Below are 23160 nucleotides of genomic sequence, written 5' to 3' on the forward strand. Positions count from 1 at the left end.
TGGCCGTGGGGGCCTGAGAGCAGATTTGGAGCTCCTCAGCAGCTGGAGCAGACTTTAGCCTGGCTGTTAGAATTGTGGGAATGCGGGTGGTAGTGAGCAGGATAAGCTCTGTTGTTCATGAGTCTTGTTATGATTTTTGGAAAAAGTAGCCTGCACTTTTAACTGGTCTGACGTGGGATGTGACAGCTCCCTCTTCTGTTCTATTTTCCTCTTTCTAGGTGTGGGGGAGGTGAGAGACAAGTAATGAGTGCAAGTGGTGCCTTCGAAAAGAGCAGCTCTGGGTTCTGCATGGCAGAGAGCTTGCACACCAACAGGTTCCCTGAGTGTTGTTTGGCTGCTCCACTGCTTTCCTTTGGCTCGGTAAGAGTAATTGTGGAAACAGTGGAACGTGCTTCCAGTTTCTAAACTCTTTACTCTTCTTGGCAAAGCCCATGCAAACTATCTTCTTTGATGGAGTTGGAAGGGCTCATCTGAGCTTCTGTAACCGCCTTGCATATTTCATAGCAGGTAGGACATTGTAACTGCCTTTAAATCTCTGCTTTAATGGTGTGGTCTTTATCACCTTTCCAATACGTGAACTGTTTGAGGTTTTACTTTCTTTCTATTATGTCCTGTACCCTTAAGGGCACAGAATCCATTTAGAAAGCAAATTGATATTCCTCTGACACTAAGTTTAGGGGGGTTATATGTTGAGGCCCTAATGGAAACATTAGCTGAAACATCTCTGAGCATTTCTGAGCCCTAGCAGTCTGGTAGGTCTCTGCATTTCAGATTCTCAAGGTCAGAACTACTCCCCTTGTAACCAGCATGTGCCACGGAACACCACTGATGTGCATGTAGGTGCTAGGCAGCCTCTTCTGAGAAGACAGAAGACCTGGGAATGCAAGAGGCTCTCTTGTGGCTTAACCTCAATAGGTACCTAAGCGCCACACAGATGCACACTCACCCGTTCCCTCCTCCCTAGCACAATGAGGAATGAAATAGGAAGAGCAAGACATTCCTATTTGTTTTTATTGCCGAGTGTGATGCTACATGACGTGGAATGTCCCTTTGGACAGTTCAGGTCGGTTGTCCTGGTTGTGTCCTTTCTTAATTTCTTCTACATATCCTACTCACTGTGGGATGAGAGCTGGAAAAGGAGAAAACCATGAAGCTGTGTAAGTGCTGCTCAGCGATAGCCAAAACGCTGGTATGTTGTCAATATCCTTATAGTCACAGATTCAAAAGACAGCAGCTTACAGGCTGCAATGAAGAAATTAACTCTATCCCAGCCAGATTCAGTGCAAGAATGAGGTGGGAGGTGCTGGAGCTGTGCAAGGCAAGATGTCCATGCGTGAAGCTGTCTCTAGCTTGGTATTCAAGGGTATTTGCTACTCTAGAGAAGATGGAGCAACAATTAGGTCTATTCTTGTTATTCTTTTCTGACTCTTTAAGAGAGGACTTAGGGAAAGCAATCGCAGAATATGAGCAGAAGTTGTTCTAGGGGAAAGGGAAGGAACTGCTTGTTGGGAAGAGGTTTTTTTGGGAGATGCAGGCTTGTAGAAGCAGGAGTAACTGAGGTCTGGTGTGAGCAGTGCCAGGCAATGCTGCCTTCCTGGTACTTGCACACTTTAGTGATTCACGTGCAGTTAGGAAAGTACATAGGGGATGGAAGGTTTTTTTCATCCTGCTGGTTAAGATGTTGACTTGCAGTTGATGAAATTTCTGCTTCTGAGTAACCCAGACCTGCTGCAGCACAGGTATTCTGCGCTGTGCAGCCTTGAGGTACCCAAAGAGGAAAAGCTGGGGAGGAGTTTTTATCAGGAAGCGCAGGGATAGGATGAGCGTTGATGGTTTTAAGCTGAAAGAGAAGGGAGATTGAGATGACAGTTTACAAATAAATGTTTTCCTGTGAGGGTGGTGAGGCACTGGGAGAGGTTGCTCAGAGAAGCCATGGCTGCCCCATCCCTGGAGGTGTTCAAGGCCAGGTTGGATGGAGCTTTGAGTGACCTGATCAGTACCATGGCAGGGGTTTGTCTTACAGCAGTGGAACCACATCTGCAGCAGGAAGGCTTCAGAAGGGAAGACCAGGGGCTTCAGAGACATCTAGACTGGCCCCCAAGGCCACGAGATGTTTTAGAGAGACTCAAAAAGCTATGAAATTTGGTATTATGCAGAATGCGAGGCTTTGACAGTTCACACCCCCCTCTGCAGGTCAGGAGAGGGGCTTCTTTGCAAACCCTCTTTCTTTCCAGCTCATTCTGTCTTTTCTAGTTGATTTTGTAGCAGTTCTAGATTCTGTATCAGAGGCTTTGTAGCTTAAGGACCTGGTTTTTGAGAGGAAAGCTTGGCAACTTTGGTAACTTACCGGTAAGTTACCCATGCATGTGTATTTCTGCTTGTAGGGTTTCCTCCTAGCTGCCTGACAGCGTTCAGACAGAAGTTGCATCTGAAGTGTGGTTCTAACTGGCAGGTCTTCTTGATCTGCTGAATGTTCTTAAAAGATGGGCTCTAGTCCCATGTAACCTTAAGCACCCTCCTGGTGTTGGTGGTGTGTCACTGTCATTCATGCAGCTGCCTTGCTTGTGCCTCAGGTTCATACAGGACAGTGAAGGAGCCCTGTGGAGAGAGCATGGAGAGGGAGCCTGTAGTGTACTCGCTGCACCACTTCAATTAGAGAGGTATTGATAATAACCAAAGTGAATTCCTAGGTGACTGTGGTGGTTGTTAGTGATGTGCCTGATCTTGTTTGTGTTCCAAAACTCTGCAAATGGTTCTAAACTAGAACTTCAGTGGCTGAGTTCTTAATTTTTGCCCCATTAACTGGACTGGTTTTGCCAATTGCTTGTATGATGGATCACATCACGAAATTATCTGAAGTCTAGGATGCAGTGGCTTGTCCTTACACAGCTCTGGCAGCTGGTGGAGACAAGTGTGTATGTACTGGGAGGCTATTGCATACCCAGGCATGCTAAGGGCTGGCTGAAGCAATCTCTGGGCTGGAGAACAGCAAGATTTAATGCAATAGTTTATTTTGGCTGTAACAATGAAGTGGTGAGGTGTGGGAATCGGTGATACCAAAGTAGACCTGTTTGATACTTTTGACTTGGGGTCCTTGAACTGACCTTGGGTTGTAAGAGCGGGAAGCTGAACAAAGAGGTGAACATCAGAGATGCAAATCAGGGTGGAGACAGCATTTAGGGGTAGCATGTGGGGTTTTGGAGGTCAACCAACTAAATATTGCTGCTGGTGATTGCGAGTGTGTGGACAATAGGCCTGGGCCAATCAGGATGCTATGGGAAGCGTGTGGACAGATGAGCAAAGGTATATAAACCTGTAAGTTCCAACAATAAAGGTCTCCGCTTTTATGTCTATCTGGAGTCCGTCTCGTTGTTTCATTCCCGCAGTGAGGAGGTTGGAGAACAAGTCTTATGAGGAGCAGCTGAGGGAACTGGGGTGGTTTAGCCTGGGGAAAAGGAGGCTGAGGGGAGACCTAGTCACTCCCTACAACTCCCTGAAAGGAGGTTGTAGAGAGATGGGTGTTGGTCTCTTCTCCCAAGTAACAAGCGTTAGGATGAGAGGAAATGGCCTCCAGTTGCACCAGGGCTAGGGGATTAGATTGTTGTTGGGAAGAATTTCTTCACTGAAAGAGTTCCTGGGCACTGGCAGAGTCTGCCCAGGGAGAAGATTGAGTCACCATCCCTGGAGATGTTGAAAAGATGGGTGGATGAGGTGCTCAGGGTTATGGTTTAGTAATGGAGGCTGAGGGGAGACCTCATTGTTCTCTATAACTACCTGAAAAGAGGTTGTAGAGAGGAGGGTGATGGCCTCTCCTCCCAAGTGACAGGGGACAGGATGAGAGGGAATGGTCTCAAGCTCCGCCAGGGGAGGTTTAGGCCAGACATTAGGAAAAAATTTTTCACAGAAAGGGTCATTTGGCATTGGAACAAGCTACCCAGGGAGGTGGTTGAGTCACCTTCCCTGGGGGTGTTTAAAGCACGGGTGGACAAGGTGCTGAGGGACATGGTTTAGTGTTTGATAGGAATGGTTGGACTCAATGATCCGGTGGGTCTCTTCCAACCTGGTGATTCTATGATTGGACTTGATGAACTCAGAATCATTTGGTTGGAAAAGACCTTTATGAATGGTGCTGTTGGGACTTTGGTCAGCCTTGGCGTTCCAATGACTGGGACAATTCTGTAGAGCTCTAAGAGAGGAGTCTGTCTTTCTGGTCATGGAAATCCACACTTCTTTGAAGAGAAATGCCTGCCTCTCCAATTTCTCTTCTGCCAGAGTATCTTTTTGTCTGCATTCATGCTGATTCCACCCCATGTATATATACACTTGCTCCTGCTTTTCCTTTGTTGCACCTGAAACTGGTAGCTGGATGCATAAGAAAGGGAACTTAGGTGACTGACAGCAGGAGGGGACAGGACAGCAAGTCCAGAGGGATGTTGGAGCTGACTGCTGGGAAGGGAGTGGAGTAGCATGTATGGAGCAGATTGGGTAACAAAAAGGGTCAGCATAACAGCAAACTTGCTTTAGAGATGGGCTTGATTTTCAGATACCGAGTGTTAAGCTGGTCCTTTCACCATTTAACCTCACCTTCTACGTGATGGAAAATTACTGCCCTCGTGTTCTCCCTTTGTCCTGTTGTAATACTAAATACTCTCGGAGAGGTGCTTATCCATGCTCTTAATGTGTAGTAATGGGGTAGGTATTTTAGAAATCAATACAAATATCACACTAAAAAAGAAAGGCTTATAGATTGGTCTGTCAAGAGCTGTTCTAATAGATCTGTCTGACATTTGAGACACTTTCCCCAAAAGTACTCTTGCAGTTTCAAATTACTTAAATGTTGCTGGCTGCAGATTCCAGGCCAGCTAATACAAGTTGTTAGTGTGGAAACCTTTCTCTGTAGTTTCAGAGAAGCTGGAAATCATAAGTGTTTTCATTATTTTTTCAATTGATTGAGAATATATTCCCTCACAAAATAGGGAGCGGCAGCTTCAAACAGATGCTGCATTTCTGTGGTTTCAGCTTTCTGGTAGACTGGAGAATTGGGAGAGTTGAAGATGATATGGAAGTTTAGAACAGATCTTTCTAATACTGCCACTTGCAGCATGAAAAGCTGAATGATGCTGACTTGAGATGCAAAAAATTATACTTCAATAGTAATTCTTACCCTTCTTGTTTCCTTCCAGGGCCTTGTGTGCAATGTCTCAATGGTCCTTATCTGTCAGCGTACTCACAGCCTTTCTTTTGCTATGATTTTTACTTTTTATGAAAGCAGGACGAGGGGCAATGGCTGTAAATCAGAGAGGGGCAGATTTAGACTATACATAAAGAGGAATTTCTTCATGATAAGAGTGGTGAGGTACTGGAACAGGTTGCCCAGGGAAGTTGTGGCTGCCCCATCCCTGGAGATGTTCAAGACCAGGTTGGATGGCAGCCTGGTCTAGTGGGAGGTGTCCCTGCCCATGGCAGGGGGTGGTTGGAATTAGATGATCTTTAAGGTCCCTTCCAACCTAAACTATTCTATGATTCCATTATTCCTAAAAGCCTAATAATTGCCAATAAGTGCAGTTATTTGTCGAATTCAAGGCTGTGTCTTTGGGGTGTGTATGTTCTGGGGAGAGACTGAGACCAGATACCAGGGCAAATAGCTTGAAGACTTGCAAATCTTTGAAGAGTAAGTCTTATAATTGCTTGCCCTGAGACTTAGCACTTCTCAGAGAACCAAAAGGGTCTATATTTCTGCAAGAGTTTGATTCAGGAGTGTGTGTGAATTGACTCCACCTTAACATCAGCTGCAATTTCTTTTCCAAATAGAGAGGAACTGGCACAATTACTCCCTTCCTCTTGGAGCCCGCAGTGTCAATGGCAAGCAAGTAAATAACTTATAGAATGGTTTGGGTCAGAAGGGACCTCAAAACCCATCCAGTCCCACCCCCTGCCATGGGCAGGGGCACCTCCCACTGGATCAGGTTGCTCCAAGCCACGTCCAGCCTGGCCTTGAACACCTCCAGGGATGGGGCAGCCACCACTGCTCTGGGCAACCTGGGCCAGGGCCTCCCCACCCTCACAGGAAAAAATATCCTCCTAATATCTAACACTAAATCACCTCTCTTTCAGTGTAAAACCATTTTCCCTTATCCTATCCCTGCACTCCAAGATAAAGAGCCCCACCCCAGCTTTACTGGAGCCCCCTTTAAGCACTGCAAGGGTGCTCTGAGATCTCTCTGGGGCCTTCTCTTCTGCAGGCTGAACAACCTCAGTTTTAGTCTCAATTCAGCACATTTGGATGGTTGCTATAAAGCTCCCTTGAGCCTTGCAAACTTGGCAATCTTTGGAAGATGTGCAGTTGTGATGAGTTTCTGTTTTAATACCCTTACTCTTATTCAGCAATAGTTGTCTAATGTTAGTGCGGAACTTGTATTGAGTAGTTTCACAGTGCTTTGCATTAGGAAGCACAGTGATTTCTTCAGAAGAATTTAGGAAACACCCATTTAAAATCTCTCTTTGACTTAAAGAGCCCAGGGAAATTCAGCTTTGCCCTATCTACGTTTAAAAGTTTTTTTTATTATAGGGCTTAATGCCAGCAATGGAACTTTAAATTGAATAGATTATTTACCAAAAGGATAAGTCTGCCCTCAGGCAGATCAGGACAGAGCCTAAAGGTCTTAATGCTTGGTACTGCAAGCAGGGAGGTTAATCTCAGCAAACTACTTGTCCCATATATTGTTTTTATTCATAGGTCTTTCCTCTCTAACGGTTTTCTGTTTCTCCTTGCTCACATGATCTGGTGGGTCTCTTCCAACCTGGTTATTCTATGATTGTAAGTCTATAACATTTCTGAAAGCCATCTGAAAATGCTGAAGAAAAGAGCAACTGAGCAAGAGAGTGAGTGAGAATCTAGAATCATAGAATAGTTTGGGTTGGAAGGGACCTTAAAGATCATCCAGTTCCCTCAAGTCCTTCTCTGCAGGGCTGCTCTCAATCACAAGAGGGAATGGTCTCAAGCTCCACCAGGGAAGGTTCAAGCTGGACATCAGAAAAGAATTTTTCATGGAAAGGGTCATTGGACACCGGAACAGGTTGCCCAGGGTGGTGGTTGAATCACCATCCCTGGAGGTATTTAAAAGATGGGTGAATGAGGTGCTGAGGGGCATGGTTTAGTGGTTGATGGGAATGGCTGGACTTGATGATCCTGGGTGTCTTTTTCCAACCTAGTGATTCTGTGATTGGTCTCCTCCAGTAGCTGGGTTTTGGGACACATGCTGATCCTGCCTGTGATTTCTGGCCAGCCCATCAGTTAGTGGGACTGGTGAGGTTTGTTTCTTGTCATTGTTTCCATGGTGGGTTTGCCAGGTCTATCTGCCTTTTGTTTCTGTTTTCCCTTTTTGCCTTGGTTTTCCAGTAGACGGGTTTCCCAGTTGGAAAACCTTGTTAGAGTAAATGTTTTCACTCTCACACACCTTCATCAATTGGTGTAACTGACCAGGTTTGCTCATTTTCTTAATTTTTGAGGTGCTTTTCCTTTATTCATCAACCCTGTCTGTCATTCCCTCACAGGGCTGCTGGTAATTCTTTCCATCCCTCGCCATTCCTAGTTCTGTGCCCTCTTTACCAATTCCCCCAGCTTACTGGTAAAAAATATCATTGCCTCATTGAGTGGTGGTTCCCATCTTGCCCACACAGAAGCTGATTTGCAGATAGCATCTCCTGGTCATAGATAATGAAACCAGCACCGGCCAACACCAGCTCCCCAGCCAACTGTTGACCTACATGAGTGCCTTCCTCCTCCTGCCCTTTCTCCTCAGCAGTAGGACTGAGGAAAACACCTCCTGTGCCCTTGACTGCTGTCCCCAGTGCTCTGTAGTCAATCAAGTAGCCCAGATCCTTGGCTGGAAGGCACATTTGGCTTGAGGGTCGTGAACCTTTTCTGTTCTGGGTGTAGAAGCAACTATAATGATAAGAAACTTAAGGAAAGCATTGAAAGGAACTGCTTTGTCCCCAAGAATAAAGCTGGCAGAAGCGACCGTGGCTTTTTTAAACTGTGAGGATGAAGCAAAGATTACATTTGCCTTTTTTTTTCAGCCACAAGGTGATACCTTCTTTATTATCATGGCTGTTTTGTGAAACTTCTTTCTGTAGGGAATGCTTCCAGCTGGGAGAAAGGCTGACAGGAGCACAGCAACCAGAGAACTGTCTCTAGCTTCACTGCTGGTTAATGATGGACCAGGATATATATATAGCACAGACTAAAAGTAGCATGAGACTGTAGTCTTCTTGTCCTGTGACTTTGAATGATCTTTAACCTTGTAAATATAGTGTCTTGGAGAAAGGATTTGCTGAAGATGTACCGGAGGAAAGGCAAGTGTGACCAGACTTGAAATTACAAATCACACAGAAATGTGCACTCTGTATGCAATACCAGTGCAGTCTCGAGGGACACTGTCTGAAACCATGATATCTGTTCAGGCCAGGGAGAATGAGAGAGGTGTTCCTGGTCCCCTTTGTGCTGCTGGCTGTAGCTGCAGCTAGAGGCTCTGGGTTTGGTGGAAGCAATGGTTTGTGTTCTCCACTCCTGCGTGTGAAGCCAGGGGATGGCTCAGAAGCAGCAGTATCTGCAGGAGCTCTCCCGAAGTGTAACTACAGACACCTTTGTGCCTGACCTTGGGCTTATACTGTTCTTCCCCTTAAACCCCATCAAATCCAACCACCTCCCCAGACACCAAGCTCCTTAAGGTCTTGGGAAAACAATGAAATGTATAAGTGATTGGATCGTATTCCTGGTTTACTCTAAATTGCTTCTCTTTCATTATAATGCTGCGCGATGGACATGAAATCTGATTTATAAACTACTTCTATAAAGAACAGACTGCTTAAGGTTTTTAAGCATATAGGCTTGACAGCGGCAACTGATTAATAATGAATTAAAATAATGGTCAATGAAAGAAATATATCTTTGCTCATCTATAATTACTTGGAAGCTTCTTCATACATTTTCCATGAGAGTCGTTTCCTTGTAGGACTCTGAAAAAAGTGGGTTTAGTGTTTGTTTGCTTTCAACTATGGTTTTCAGCAGATATTGACTGAAACAGCATCTTAATCAGTCTGACCTCAGCCTCTGGGGAATTTTTTTTCCATTGACTCTATCTCTTCCTCCTTGCCTCTCCCTGTGTGCTGAAATTCTTGTCAGAGCTGCGAGCTCTGTCTATTAATATTGCCCTTAGTGCTTCTTATTTTAAGACACTTTTTAGCTTGAAACTTTTCTGAACTTTCTCATCTCAGTGGACATTTCTGGCTGACTTTGACCTTAAATTTTCTTGGAAGCAGTTTCCTCCCATCCTCCTACTTTTCTGAAACTGACTTTCCAGCAGCAGCTCTGCTGAGAACAAAATCCTAAGTAATGCAAAGCATTTTAGAGGGCTTGAGGAGTCAGGCCTTCTGTATAAAGGCTACTCAAACTAGATAATTCTGTCAACTTTTCCCACCACCAAGCCTGGAGTGTGGCTATCTTTCTTTTTTGTTTTTTGGCCTTTGCAAGGGTTCTTGGATTGTGTTTGTCTTCTCAGCATTTCCTGCCACCTACTTTTTCACTGCTTTCTATTTCAACGAGTTTTATTGAATCCAGCTTGTCTATTGCAAAACATAAAGGTTTCCTTGCTATCTCATAGCTATGTGTTGGGGTTTTTTTTGTTTTTTTTTTGAAAACAACTTGTTCAGAGTGATCTGGGCTGAATGGCACAGCTGAGTGGAGATGCTTGTAGCTCTGGCATCCAGCTCCTTAAGCAAAAGGTTGCTCAAGATACGAGGTATGGTGCTTGCTAAAACAGGAGCTTAGTACCCCAGAGCGAGTGTGAATTCAGCCTGGGTTTGTGTTTCTACTGTGCTTTTGGAGCAATAGTCCAGTATCTGCTGCCAGAAGTGGAGTTTTTTTTCAAAGCTGGGGCACCCTAAATTTATCACTTAGAATGTTCTGCATTTCCAATCACACTTTCCAGCCAAACAATTCTCCTGTCAAATTTTTTGTATTAGCTCCACGGGATTGGGGACTGCTGTCCCTTTTTGTTCTGTGGCGGCAGGAAAACAGAAATAGGAAGCAGCAGAACTTGGACCAGTCATCTCACGGGATCACAGAACAGTTTGTGTTGGGAGGGACCTTGCAGATCATCCAGTTCTGCCATAGGCAGAGACACCTGCCACTGGATCAGGTTGCTCAAGGTTCCATCCAACCTGGCCTTGAACAGCTCCAGGGCTGGAGCAGCCACTACTTCCCTGGGCAACCTGTGCCAGTGCCTCCCCACTCTCATGGTGAAGAAATTCTTCCTTCTGTCTAGTCTAAATCTGCCCCTCTCCAGTTTACACCCATTGTCCCCAGTCCTATCACTACAAGCCTTTGTCAACAGTTCCTCCACAGGTACTGTAAGGTTACTATAAGGTCTCTTCAGAGCCTTCTCTTCTCCAGGCTGAACATCCCAACTCTCTCAGCCTGTCCTCATATGGGGGGTGCTCTAGCCCTTAGATGGTCTTTGTAACCTCCTCTAAACTCGCTCCAACACATCCACACCCTTCTTGTGCTTAGGGCTCCTGAACTGGACGCAGGACTCCAGGTGAGATCTCACAAAGGTAGAATAGAGGAGCAGAATCCCCTCCCCTGCCCTGCTGGTCGCTTTGCATTGCATGCAGCCCAGGAAACTGTTGGCTTTCTGGGCTGTAAGCGCACGTTACCAGCTCATGTTGAGCTTCTTGCCCACCAGCACCCCCAGGTCCTTCTCTTCAGGGCTGCTCTCAATCCATTCTCTGCCCAGCCTGTGTTTGTTGCTTGGGATTGCCCTGACCCAGGTGCAGGACCTTGTACTTGGCATTGTTGAACTTCACTGGCCAACCTGTTGCCTGGTCAGGGATTGGTAATGGACAGCGCGTTCCTAAAAGCTGATAAGTCTGTACATCTGTTAGCTTGGGGTCTGTCATCGCAGGCTTTTGGTGCCCTCCCTGGTAAATACTGTCCTTGATTAATAATCATAGAATCACTAGGTTGGAAAAGACCCACAGGATCATCGAGTCCAACCATTCCCATCAATCACTAAACCATGTCCTTCAGCGCCTCGTCCACCCGTCCCTTAAACCCCTCCAGGGAAGGTGACTCAACCCCCTCCCTGGGCAGCCTCTGCCAGTGCCCAATGACCCTTTCCGTGAAATTTTTTTCCTAATGTCCAGCCTAAAGATGCTCTGGGGTTCAGCTGCTGATGCATGTCCTTCACTGCATCTGACGCAAAGAAATTTGAGGACCTGCTGGATCAAGAGTTGATTATCCATTGGCAATGTGGCAGGAAAAGAGGCCAGCGACATCCTGGGCCATATTGGCAAGGTTATGGCCAGCAGGTCCAGCAAATGGAGCCTTGCTCTCTCTCTGTAGCGTTTTTGAGATCATAGCTGGAACGCCGTATCTGGTTTGAGGCTCATCAGTACAATGAAGACGGGTATAGTTCGAAGTGCATCAAAACAGAAGCTGCCAGTATTTCTTGGGGCCGGAGCACATAACGCACGAGAAGAAGCTGAGATGAGACAGTGCTGTGGGATCTTACTGGTATCTGCAACTGCCTAGCGTGGGAGGATGAAGAGGAAACGGATCCAAACTTCTCAGGGATGTCTGGGAATAAGGCAATGGGCACAATCTGGAACAAAGGAAATTGCAGAGAGATAGTAGCAAAAAAATCAGCCTGAGAGCAATCAAACACTAGAAAAAGGGTCTTGAGAGATTGTGGGATTTATGTTCTTTGAGATGTTGAACTGTGGGCAGTCCAGTACTGGTCTACCTCGATCTTAAGGGTATAGTTTAGTGGCAGATAGGTGTGGTTAGACTCAATGATCTCAGAGGTCTTTTCCAATCTGGTGATTGTATGATTCTATCTCTAGAGAGACCTTCCTGCTTACATGATTCTGATTCTATGATTTTCACCTAAGATACTGTATTTGGCCCTTTGATTGTGTCTCTTGTAGAGGGGTTAATCATACACCAGCTGCTGATGCACCCTATTATCAGCATGTTATTAGAATAATTTGATAGCATAATTTAGTAATATGTTTCTAAAACCAGATTGATTTCTTCACTGGAGCAGTTTCTTTTGATTAAATTAAAGTTTGTGAAAGCTTTGCCACCACTTGTCTTTGTGCCATACAGCTCTGATTTGTGTATAGGATCTCAGTGGGTGGGAAATAGGCCTATAAATATTATGCATAAATATACCTCAAACTAGGGAACTGTATTGTTTAGTGAGTCTTGGCTATGAACTTCATAGCAGTGAATAATACCAGGAGGGATAACTTCCTGAATCTTGCAACAACATTGCAAAGAGCCTTAAAATGAAAGAACTTGATATATTTTTTTAAGCAATCTGGGTGTATTCAAATATATTTTTATTATTGAAGTACGTGTGTTTTTAGAGAAGGTGGCTTTGATTAAGTGAAGTTTCGATGCAAATGTGGAGGGAATTTATTACTACTTTCCATTCTTTGGATTTTTGTTTGGAAAGCTTTCATTGCAGAGTCGGTATCTCAAAGAGCTACAGTGTAAGTGCAGGAGGCTTCCCTGTGTTAGTCAGCCACTGGTTTATTCTGGATATAATGCACGTTTTTATTTCAATCCTACTTAAACTCAAAGAAATCCACGTAGCTGTAGCAAAGCTAGGCTTGTGAGCCTACTGCATTGAAACAGGTGGGAGTGGGTCTTCAGTTGGCTTGAGTGTTTGAAGTCAGGGGATTGTTTGGGTTTTTTTAGCTGATTTAAAGTATCTTAAGCTTTTCCTTCCTCCCCCACCCCCTTTCTCGTTTTTGCGTCTTGTTGAACACCTTCATACCTTCTCAGAAGATTTCCATCAAATCAAATACATAAAAGCCTGGGGCGCACAATTGCTAGTTACTTCAAACATTCATCAGCTGAAAATTACATAATTATTATAGTGGATTTATTTTATTTTTAAGGCTTTTACAGAAAGAATCTGTCAGTGTTCTGTTCATACCTATTAATATTTCACACTAGAATGCATTTTTAAAGCTTTCTGGGCTAACAGGCATATCGGAATGATTTCACCCTTTGTTCTGCAAATGTGATGCACTCTTACACTTAAAGTAAATACAGGTGTCTGCATTTAGGAATCTAAATTGTTAAAAGGGATTTTAAATGGTTGTGAAACAGCAGGATAGGTAATGAGAGTGGGTAGAATCACAGCTTTCCTCTCTTTCGTGATCCAGCTTTCAAGGTCCCATAATACCTGGTCTTTGCATCTCTGCGAGGTCACACTTAGGTTTGTCAAAGAGCCTGTTCTCTTTAAGCGAGACTGGTGGGACACGCAGACTTAGAGGTGCTCCTAATAGGTTTGGACTCTGTCAGTGCCTTTTTGCACAGTTCAGATATCTCTAATAGCCAAAATGCTGCCATTTTGCACTAGGTGATGTTCTTTTTAGTGTGCTATTTAGTGTGTTGTTATAGACTTGATAGGATCTTCTGTTACATACCTTGGAAAGCTAATGGCTAAGAAAACCAAAATTGCTTCCAGTAATTAATACTAAATCCCTGTGACTTGAGCAGCCAGCCAGAAATATGCCATTCTATGAGGTTTTCCGTTCAAAATGACTAAGAACCACTGGAGCTTGCTCTCTTTTATGAAACTCTGTTTATCTCCAGCGGTGCACCTGCCTTCCTGAATTCAGGAAGAAATTAGCAACCAAAAGGGTTGCCTGTTCACAGAACCGTGTCCGTGGAGAAGCTGTCTCCAAAGAGGACCTCTCTTGATGCTTTTCCAAGATTCTTAAAGACCCAGCCCCCGAAGAAGCTCTGCTATCTGGTTTTGTTGCTGAAGTTGTATAGTAAGGGGACTTAGCACACCTATTTGAATAGTTTTGTTGACCTTTCTTGCAATGAAGAGTACTTTCTACAGTTCCTTATTTTACTGAGCTTTAATATAATCCAGAAATGAAGCCAACATATTCCTTGTATTATCTGAATGGGAATAGACTTAGTGTAGTGGCGGGTAAGTGCATCCCAGTGGTCCAGACACACAGAAATACAAGCTCTCTCTCTTTACTAAAAGTGTGAGGGGAAGTCTATCCTTGTCTTTTTCCTGGAATTAAAGAGTTCCCTCTGCTTTATCCCTATGCTTTTGTGAGGTGACTGTTGCTGTAATATTGACCTGGCATCCATATAGCAGCTTCAGATGTTCTCCTTTGCCAGAGCTGGGAAATGGTAAAAGACACCCAGGGAATTTCTCACCTTTGCTAAGAACAGCTGGGCATTTAAGGAGCTCATGAGGTAAAGAAATGAAGGACATAGAGGTGTGAAATGGCTTTATACTTCGCCCTTTTTCTTCATTGGTGTGCAGAAGCATCTTTTTCTCAGCACGGGAAGGACATGAATCTGTTAGAGCAAGCCCAGAGGAGACCACAGAGATGATTTGAGGGCTGGAGCACCTCCCATATGAAGACAGGCTGAGAGAGTTGGGGGTGTTCAGCCTGGAGAAGAGAAGGCTGCAGGGATACCTCAGACCTTCCAGTACTGAAAGGGGCTCCAGGAAAGCCGGGGAGGGACTCTTGGTCAGGGACTGCAGGGATAGGATGAGGGGGAATGGTTTTCAGCCGAAAGAGGGGAGGTTGAGATGACATCTTAGAAGAAATGTTTTCCTGTGAGGGTGGGGAGTCCCTGGCACAGGTTGCCCAGAGCAGTGGTGGCTGCCGCTCCCTGGAGGTGTTCATGGCCAGGTTGGATGAGGCTTGGAGCAACCTGATCCTATGGGAGGTGCCCCTGCACATGGCAGGGAGTTGGAAGTGGATGATGTTTGAGGTCCCTTCCAACCCAAACCATTCCCTGATAACTATCCTTATTTCTCTCTAGGTTTGTTGTGCTCCTGATAATTATGTGCAAGGTGCTTTTGAGACTAAGAAGTGCTACATTATCATCTCATAGTTAATATTTCATGGTTTTCATAGTTTTCTCCCTTTTCTTTTTTAATTGTATTGAGAAATGCAGTATCAGTTTTGTTTTCCCCTGTAGTTGTGAGTCCAAAATCACAACATAACAAGTGTAAGGAGCCGCATAAGCTGTTCCCCCTGCTTGAGATGAGTGGCTGCAGTCTGGATAAAAAAGGGAAAAGTAGGTTGGGATAGTGAGCAATAAACAGGGTTACAGAAGGCAGGTCATTCGCAGTAAAACAGCTTCTAGTGCAGCTTCATCAGGAACAGTGTTAACAGCTTGTACCTAAAGCAAAATGAATCCATTGGGATTTCTGTGATAGAAATACTTTGTGAATCTCCATGTAACATATTGTTTTAGTGTCTGTAATTGCCGAGTGTCCTGGCTGTTCCAAGACAGTATTTGGCATTTTGCTCTCTCTGGTGATCTCTGGGCAGAATTTGGACCATGGGACAGTAGTAATTTGTACTCAACAGAATAAGTATTTCACCTTTTTGCTTGTTTGACTCATCACATTGCTTCAAAACCCATCAATATTTTTGCTTGGGTTCTTCTTTGAGCTTCAAGTGGGAACAGACGACCCAAGAATACTTTCAGATGTTGAATTCTGTGGTGGCTTTGCTGTGAAAGCTCTTTAGACGCTGTGATACAATGTGGCTCAAAGCTTAGCTAAACCATCCTTGGTCGTAAAAAATGATTTCATGGCCAGTAGCGGCGATTTTAATGCTGTCAGCCCCTGCAAATCTCCTTGACATTAAAAGTTTCCTTGGTGTGGTGAAGTGTGACCGCTCCCCAAAACCCAAATTTCACAAGAGAATGAATATATTGGTTAACTTAACAAGTGGATGCCAATTCTTTCCTCAGTGATAAAAAGCCCCTCCTAAGCTCTCACGGGTCCTCGTGCAGATGGTGATATACTGCTGGCTGCTGAAGTGAACCTTGTGGTACCTGAGTTTCTACATAGGTGAAGCTACAGTGTTCAGAAATTCCTGAAATTCAGAAATACTTCAGGCAGTATTTGCCTTAAATCTGGTCTCTTGCTTTAAACTCTTTCTTTCTTTTAAGAGTCATAAGGTTCATTGATGCACAAAAGCATCTTTCTTCCTTAGAGTCTCTTCTCTGTTCTTGGCACAATGGAAAATGTTTTTATATCTATGTGATTTTTCCATTTCCTAGTAATACAAGCGCTTGCTGTGTCTTCATTCCTGCATAAATAATGATGCTGGTGGTCTGAATGCTGTTCCTCTTGCTTCACTGATCATAGAAACATCTCTTTCATCTCCAGGAGTCTCCAGTACACCAGTATCTGCAGTAACAGCTTTTCCTTGTTCACAAATACTCATCTCTGTTTAGTCCCAAACTGGAGTTATAAACTTTCTGTTAATTGGGAAAGACAGCAAATTCTGTGCTTTTTGGCAAATACTGAAATCTCTCTAATGGTGACAGACCTCATTTTGGTGGAATTGATTTTAATACTTGCATGTTTATTCTCATATCAAGAATGCTGGGAATTGTGAATTATTGCTAGTGGAGGAGCTGTTGTCTATGGAATATATTGATCATCTTTAACTTGGTAGATAAAAAACTTCCTGACGCATTCTGAGAGCATCTCTGACTTACTCTCAGGTTGCCCACTCTTTAGTTGAGGTATGGAGGGATTTCATAGAATCACAGAATAACCAGGTTGGAAGAGACCCACCGGATCATCGAGTCCAACCGAGAATTGTAAGTTGCCCCCCAAAATCTGTCTGCACTCCATTGATGTATAGTAGTAAGGCAGAAGGGTTTGTTCCCCAACCCTGCAGCTGCTTTTTGAAAGGGATGATTGAGCTTCCCGTTTACGTACTCAACATTACCCCTTCTAGAGACTTGTCAGCCAGACTGATTTCACAGGGCAGGGACTAAGGTGATACCAGAAGTTGTTACTATTACAACAAGTTCAGTATCTTTGATTTAAGTGAAAGTAGAATGAAGTTTCATCTAAGTAATTGCCTTTTTTTTTGAAAGTTAGGATCTCCCTTTGATAGCATGTTTACTTTAAAACAGTGTTTTCCCAAACAGTGTTCATTTTTTGGAGATGATAATGTCTTATGTGAAGTACGGTCTGTGCTGAACAGGTGTGTCTTCTGTAATCACCTCTCTTTGTAGTGTTTTCTTATCTCTAATGTGTGGTCAGACAGAGAGCTGGAGACAGCTCCAAATTAGCAAGAGTTTTGACTGTTGTGCAATTCATAATGACATTAAAATTAGACCTTGGAAAGTAATAGAATATGCATAAGATTTCTGGGAAAATGTATACACGTGCATAGAAGTGGGAAATCCATTCTGTAACGGCTCTTGTTTTGCTGCATGTGACTGATGGAGATCACTCCTCATGTTGCCCTGGCCTGATAAAGGAGGTTTGTTTTCTAAAACTCCAAAATGAGTCTCAGAGTTTATTTGCTGACATTTCGGTATCAAAGGAATTTACTATGGGTATAAGCTGCAATGAATTTTCGTGGTCAGTACTTCAGTAACGTTGGTGCATGACCGCATTGCTACTGCCTGCCCCCAGAAAGCCTCTTCTTGGGGAATGTGATGGCAGAAGATGTACTGAAGCGATTTAGGTCTCTGGTTTAGCTGTGAGTCTTTGTTTCTATGTGTTCCTTGGAAGCAGTGAGTCCCTTGGATAAGTTCTGTCTTTGAGCTAAACACCCAGGTGGTAGAGGCAGGCAGGACGATGGTCCCTCCTGACTTAAATAAGAGGTCCCCAGTGCATGCTGATCTAGGAGAAGTTTCTCTCACAGATGGTGACCCTGTGTTGGGTCTGGGTTGAGTGAAAAAATGAAATCAACTTTTTTGCACTGGTTTTGGCAGTGCATAGCAATTAGAATGCAAATTGAAACAACCTCCAGTGGTTTAAACTTTTAACTGTCTTTTTATTATCAGCTTAAGGTAGACTTCAAGTACCAAAGCTCTGATAAGGGAATCACAGGCATTTTGGTTTTAGTGAAGTCTTTGTTTTATGTAGTTAGTATATGATCCTAGTAACATTTAATTTTGGCTTCTTCAGTCTATTTCCTACTTATTTCATAGTTGAACCAATTGCATACGCAAGCCAAGAAGGGAAGAAAATGGAGCCACGAAGTGAATGGTGGCTACTTGTTTGCAAGCAATTAACAGCTGGTGTGCAGCAGGTATGTTTGTAGTGCAGACACAGAGCCATTGATCCCCCCTATGAAAGCTCCTGATAATGCACGTGTGTTTATGCCAAGGGAATGTGAGATTTGAGGTAAATAAAGCTATCTCCATAACGGAAGGAAAGATTGCACTGAGGCCAGGCTGTGGGCTTGAAAAATCCAACTCTATTTCCTCTTCTGCTAGTGCTTCTTGGCAAAGCGACTTGGTGGAGCTGGTTCGCCTCTTCGTGCTTCCAGTCCCTGCAGAGCAGCAGTACCTGCCTCACCATCACCTGAGAGAAAACTGCACCTCACATCTGCTCTTGCAAAGCTACAGAAGTGCTTCTGCTGAGCCTTTTGGTGGTTATCCAGTTATCCAACCTGAGGACTGCGTGCTGGGAACAGATTCCCACGTGCGTCATTCCCTTCATTTGGTTTCCAAGGGGAGAAAAGCCAGGAGCTGGGTGAGCAGAGGGCGCCTAGTGCACAGCAGCAGGTTCTTTAGTTTGGATGCTGTGGGATCACCCTTCAGAGTGCACTTGCACAGCTTGGAGACACCTGTGCTTACCAGGAAAGAGCACTGAGCACCTTGGATCATCAGCACAGACCCAAAGCACCTCCGCTTGTTCTTAAACATTGTGTTTTCGACAACAAGTCTTTAATTACAACACGTACTTGTCTTGTCTTGGGCTTGTTGAACAGTATGACCTGTGTTCTTTCCCTCTGGTGCTCTGGGATTGATTATGGGTTAAGAAGTTTCTGCTCTCCAGAGCTGGATGTATTTCTCCTTGTGTGCTCATCTACTGCACGGCAAAGTGAAACAGGATTGTGGGGAGTGCTTGAGCTGGTGGGGTAATAACATCTGTCCATAGCAGGTGATTAAGAGGATGAAGAAGGTTCTCCTGTAGCACACTGGGTAGCTCTGTCTCTTGCCTGGAGAGGGGACCGGTAACAATCTGGCTCCCCAAAAAGGGAATATCGCAGCAAGAGAAGTAACTGTGAATGCTTTAGATTAGAGATAGAAGGAAACCAGATTTCTTTTACACCTAGGTGTCAGGCAAGAAAAATTAAGGAATTGAGAGTAAGGTCTTTATTGGATTGAAATAGCAATAGTTGTAAAATTCTCTGTACTCGCCAGTGTGTCAACAGCCTTGTAGAGAATTAGATTAGTAGATGTTGATTTTAGAACTGTGCTTCATTATTCTTTCATACACTAGAATCTAATTATTTGTTCCCATGAGCATTTTCTCGTACTAATGTCTTTTTAGTGGTCCTGTTGATTGCAGAAACTGGCTGCAGTGTCATTACCGGTCTCTGCAGGACACAGGCAGCAGGGGAGACAGAAGTATCGTCCTTCTCTCTTACAACCAACCTGCAACTGTTCTTTCCCGTGTACTGCTGCATTTCTGCCTGCCTTCATTTTTAATTGGGGAAGAATCCTGCTGTTGCTCGCTCCCATGCATTCTCTCTTCCTCCATGCCCTCCCTTAAAAGGAAGGCATGACACAGATGAAAAGGTGTGGCTTTGCAAGCTCAAGTATATCAAAACCTTCCTCTTGGAGTAATGATTTCAGTAGGATTGCTGGGGCATATCCTAGAGGCTCGGGTAAGTGCTCCACCATGGTATGTGATTAGGTGTTGGTTCTTTTGTGCTTATGAATATAGACCTTTAATTAAACTGAGGTAGCTGTGCATCTGAAGGTTGGCAACATACTTTTCTAGAGAGCTTTCATTACCAGTTGCTAGAATTACATTAACGCAAATAGTGGTGAGGTTATCTGAAAGCTTTCTGAGAGTGGAAGCTGGTCTTGCTTTTTCAGTTGCAGATGAGTTTTTAAAGGTCTGTTTATTAACGCCTCTTTAGAAGTAGTTATTTATTTTCACTTCTCTTCTTTTTAGTCCCTTCCAAGCTGAAGATTTCCTTGGAATATGCTCCTCCAGGTGCTGTGGGAGTCATAGTAGGAGTATTACACTTCAGAGGATTATTCTGGTGTTTATCTAATGGTTATTGCTCTTGAAATGTGTTTGTTAGTTTAAGGAGCTTATGCCTTAATGCAGTAGTCTGTGCTTTAAAAATGCCTTACTGTATATTTAATGCGTTGGAAGTGTGATGGAAAATGAACTGTGTTTGCCTGTCCCATAGACTGCAGCTGCATCTCAAATGTGTACAATCGCTGTGTTATTTCTAACGCTCATGGAATTAATGAGCTTTACCCACAAATATCAACTAAACACTGAGGTATCGATGAAGCTCTTCAAAACCTAAATTTAAATTTAAGTCTGAGTTTTTCAGGCTCCCTTTGCACTCTTGCTAACTCTTTTCAGTTTGTTTGCAGCACGTTCATTCTTATCAATTATTTAAAAATGCACTGTAAGACAAACTTGCAATCCTTTAGTGTTTTGAATGAATAATTTAATGCCCTTGTTTCGTTTTAATCTTCTCTCTGTACAGTTATGACCATAGTCACTTTTCTGGTGTTAGTGTACTAAACAAATCAACAAGTAAAATAAATCTCTGCCAGTAAGTGTGTCGAATGGATCCAGACCAGAATGTATTTCTCCCTGTGGAACACTTATCTTGAATTACAACTTTAAAGACATTTTTATCCCTATCCTCAATCATATGAAATGATAAGAACTGCTTACTGTGTTATAAGGAATTGTTTCTCCATGCACAGTTGGCAGTTCTAGTTAAATCAGTGACATGGGGGGTGTGTGTGCATGTTTGCCTTGTGTCAGACAGCCTAGTGCTTTGGGGGACAGTGCTTTGGGGGACAGTGCTTTCCCAGCCATCACAACCAGTCTTAGTTGTTTCAGGAGCTGACCCTTCACAAGGGCAAGATGATTGCTTTGTGGCTGCAGCCATCTAAATGCCTCTGGCAGCCTGTTTCTGCTGTGACCTGTGCAGCTCCTGCCTGGAAACCATTCTCACATTCAGTAAAAGGTGCAAAGCTCATGTCCTGCCAGGGGAGGGGCAAAGGAATTTTAAAACGCTTGGGATGCTGAGTGAAACCTGTCGTAACCTCAACACTAAGGTCAGCTGTTTTCCTGTATCTGGCTGTGTTTGGAAACACAAATGAGTTACCAATCTTTTGTTGGCAGTTTTCTTGTTTCTCAGGCCGTTGATCTGCTCTGATCAGCCCCCTTCCCTGCATGACCCTGTTACTGCAGGACCCTGTTCGTCTTTGGTGTTCAGAGGGTCTGTGAAAAGCCAGGCAGGCTGGACAATGGGTGGGTCCCATACTTAGAGCAGATATTCAACTTGATTGTATAGTCAGTCTATAAAGCCAGATCCACTACGTTTGGTGTTGCATCTGTCTGCGAGTGAGTGATGCTTACCAAGTCTCTAAATGGTTCACAGGTTGTTCCTTGGACCTCACTTCATGGGTGTCCCGCATGCGGCTCCATTGGCCTGAACTGATCTTGGGAAAGTAATGAGCAGAAATGGTAGTGTGACTGTTCTAGGCAATCTTCTAGTGCTTCATCCTCCTCTAACAGAGCTCTGGGTCATGGTAACCTGATGATGCTTGAACAGTCCTTTCCACTGAGCCAGCAGAGGTGAGAGGTCACTAAGGCAGGCATGTAGGCGAGCTCTAGGGATTCACAAGCTCACATGTCTGCAGACCCCTTGGGCACCAGCACAGCCCCTCTGTTTGCCTAGCACCACACTCTGGGTAGTTAAAGAATAATTTAAGAGGATAGAAGAGGCTGCAGTGACCAGGTGCAGGGCTCATCATGACAAGCACAAGTCAGACCTCATTTCACATGTCAAGGGGCCTACTTAATATCTCTTTCTGCCTATTTCCAGGGAGGAAGGTGGTTGAGTCACCTTCCCTGGAGGTGTTTAAGGGATGGGTGGACAAAATGCTGAGGGGCATGGTTTAGTATTCGATAGGAATGGTTGGACTCAATGATCCGATGGGTATTTTCCAGCTTGGTGATTCTATTCCTCCTTTGCCTTCCCCTCCTCAGCTGGCACGCTTCAACTAGCTCCTCTCCAACATCCTTGAACCTCAAGTTTGCGTTCTTGTCAGGTGCAAAGTCCCAATTCCCACACAGGTTCTTGACAGCCCATCAATTAGTGTGATTGCCATGTTTTTTCTTGTCTCTGTTTCCATTATGTTTGTCTGCCAGGTCTGACCCTCTCTATATTTTGTGTATGACTTTCCTTTTTTCCTTAGTATCCCATTGGAAAAGCCTGCTGGAATAAACATTCCAACATTCTACACATGCTTATCAACTAGCACGATTGGGGTTGGGTCTCTTGATTCCCTCCCTTGCTCAGTCAAGTTTTCTTCTCTGTGTGTTCTAGTTTATGGTTTCCTCCTTTTCTTATCCTTTCTTTGCGTGGAAAAGGCCCTTGAGCAAATACCTACAAGGGAGCAGATGCTCTCTGCTTCCACAGACTCTTGCAGTTCCTGGGCAAATAAAGCCATGCTTGTCTTCTGGAGATCTGAAGCAGGGCACAACCAGGCCAGTGGCCTCTTTGGAGGTCAGTTTGTTCCACCAATTTGTTCTTATGTTCTGTTTTAGTAAGTTTCCTGCAAAGTCTTTCCCTGAATCTGGCACAAAGCTTGCCAGGCTTCTGTTCTTGTTCTGAAGATGGGAAATCCTAGTTATTAACACAAACGAGATTACAAACTTCAATGCAAGAGCATGCTCTGTTTTCTTCTGTAGCTTCTGCTTGGGGAACAGAGTAACACCTTCCTGTGGTGCCAAAAGAGGAAACAAATCGGTCTGAGATGGGTCCACTGCCTTGAGCATAGCCTGAGATTTATCTGCAGCTGGAAAGAATTCCCTTGTGGACAGTTTAGGCCAGCCCAGGCGCAGCTCTTAATGACACGCACTCTGAGAAGTCACTTTGGATCAATATTTCAGAGTTGAAATTTGAGGGAGAGATTGTGATGGGAGATGAATGATTTCTCCATGGAGTGCTTCCTCTCTAATGTGTTCAGAAGAGACATGAAGAGATGATATGCATGCAGAAGGTGGGAAGGAGACAGGGGGCTTTTTCTGCCTTCTTCCATCACCTAACAGTGACTGAGAGAGC

The 23160-nt window shown here is 44.2% G+C and overlaps 1 protein-coding gene across 4 annotated transcripts in view; it reads left to right on the top strand.

Moving 5' to 3' along the window:
- Positions 1–302: 302 nt before the first annotated feature.
- Positions 303–23160, top strand: part of TRPM8 (transient receptor potential cation channel subfamily M member 8) — a 64821-nt gene continuing 41963 nt past the window's right edge. For 3 of the 4 annotated variants that reach the window (XM_069860658.1, XM_069860659.1, XM_069860660.1), the window contains exon 1: positions 4399–4497. In XM_069860658.1, coding sequence (XP_069716759.1) covers positions 4468–4497 — 30 coding nt within the window. In that variant the 5' untranslated portion in view covers positions 4399–4467. Of the gene's footprint in view, positions 361–4398; positions 4498–23160 lie in introns of those variants that run through there. The other variant, XM_069860657.1, reaches the window with a different exon arrangement.

Source organism: Phaenicophaeus curvirostris, chromosome 7 (genome assembly GCF_032191515.1).
Source record: "Phaenicophaeus curvirostris isolate KB17595 chromosome 7, BPBGC_Pcur_1.0, whole genome shotgun sequence".
NCBI classification, from domain to species: domain Eukaryota; kingdom Metazoa; phylum Chordata; class Aves; order Cuculiformes; family Cuculidae; genus Phaenicophaeus; species Phaenicophaeus curvirostris.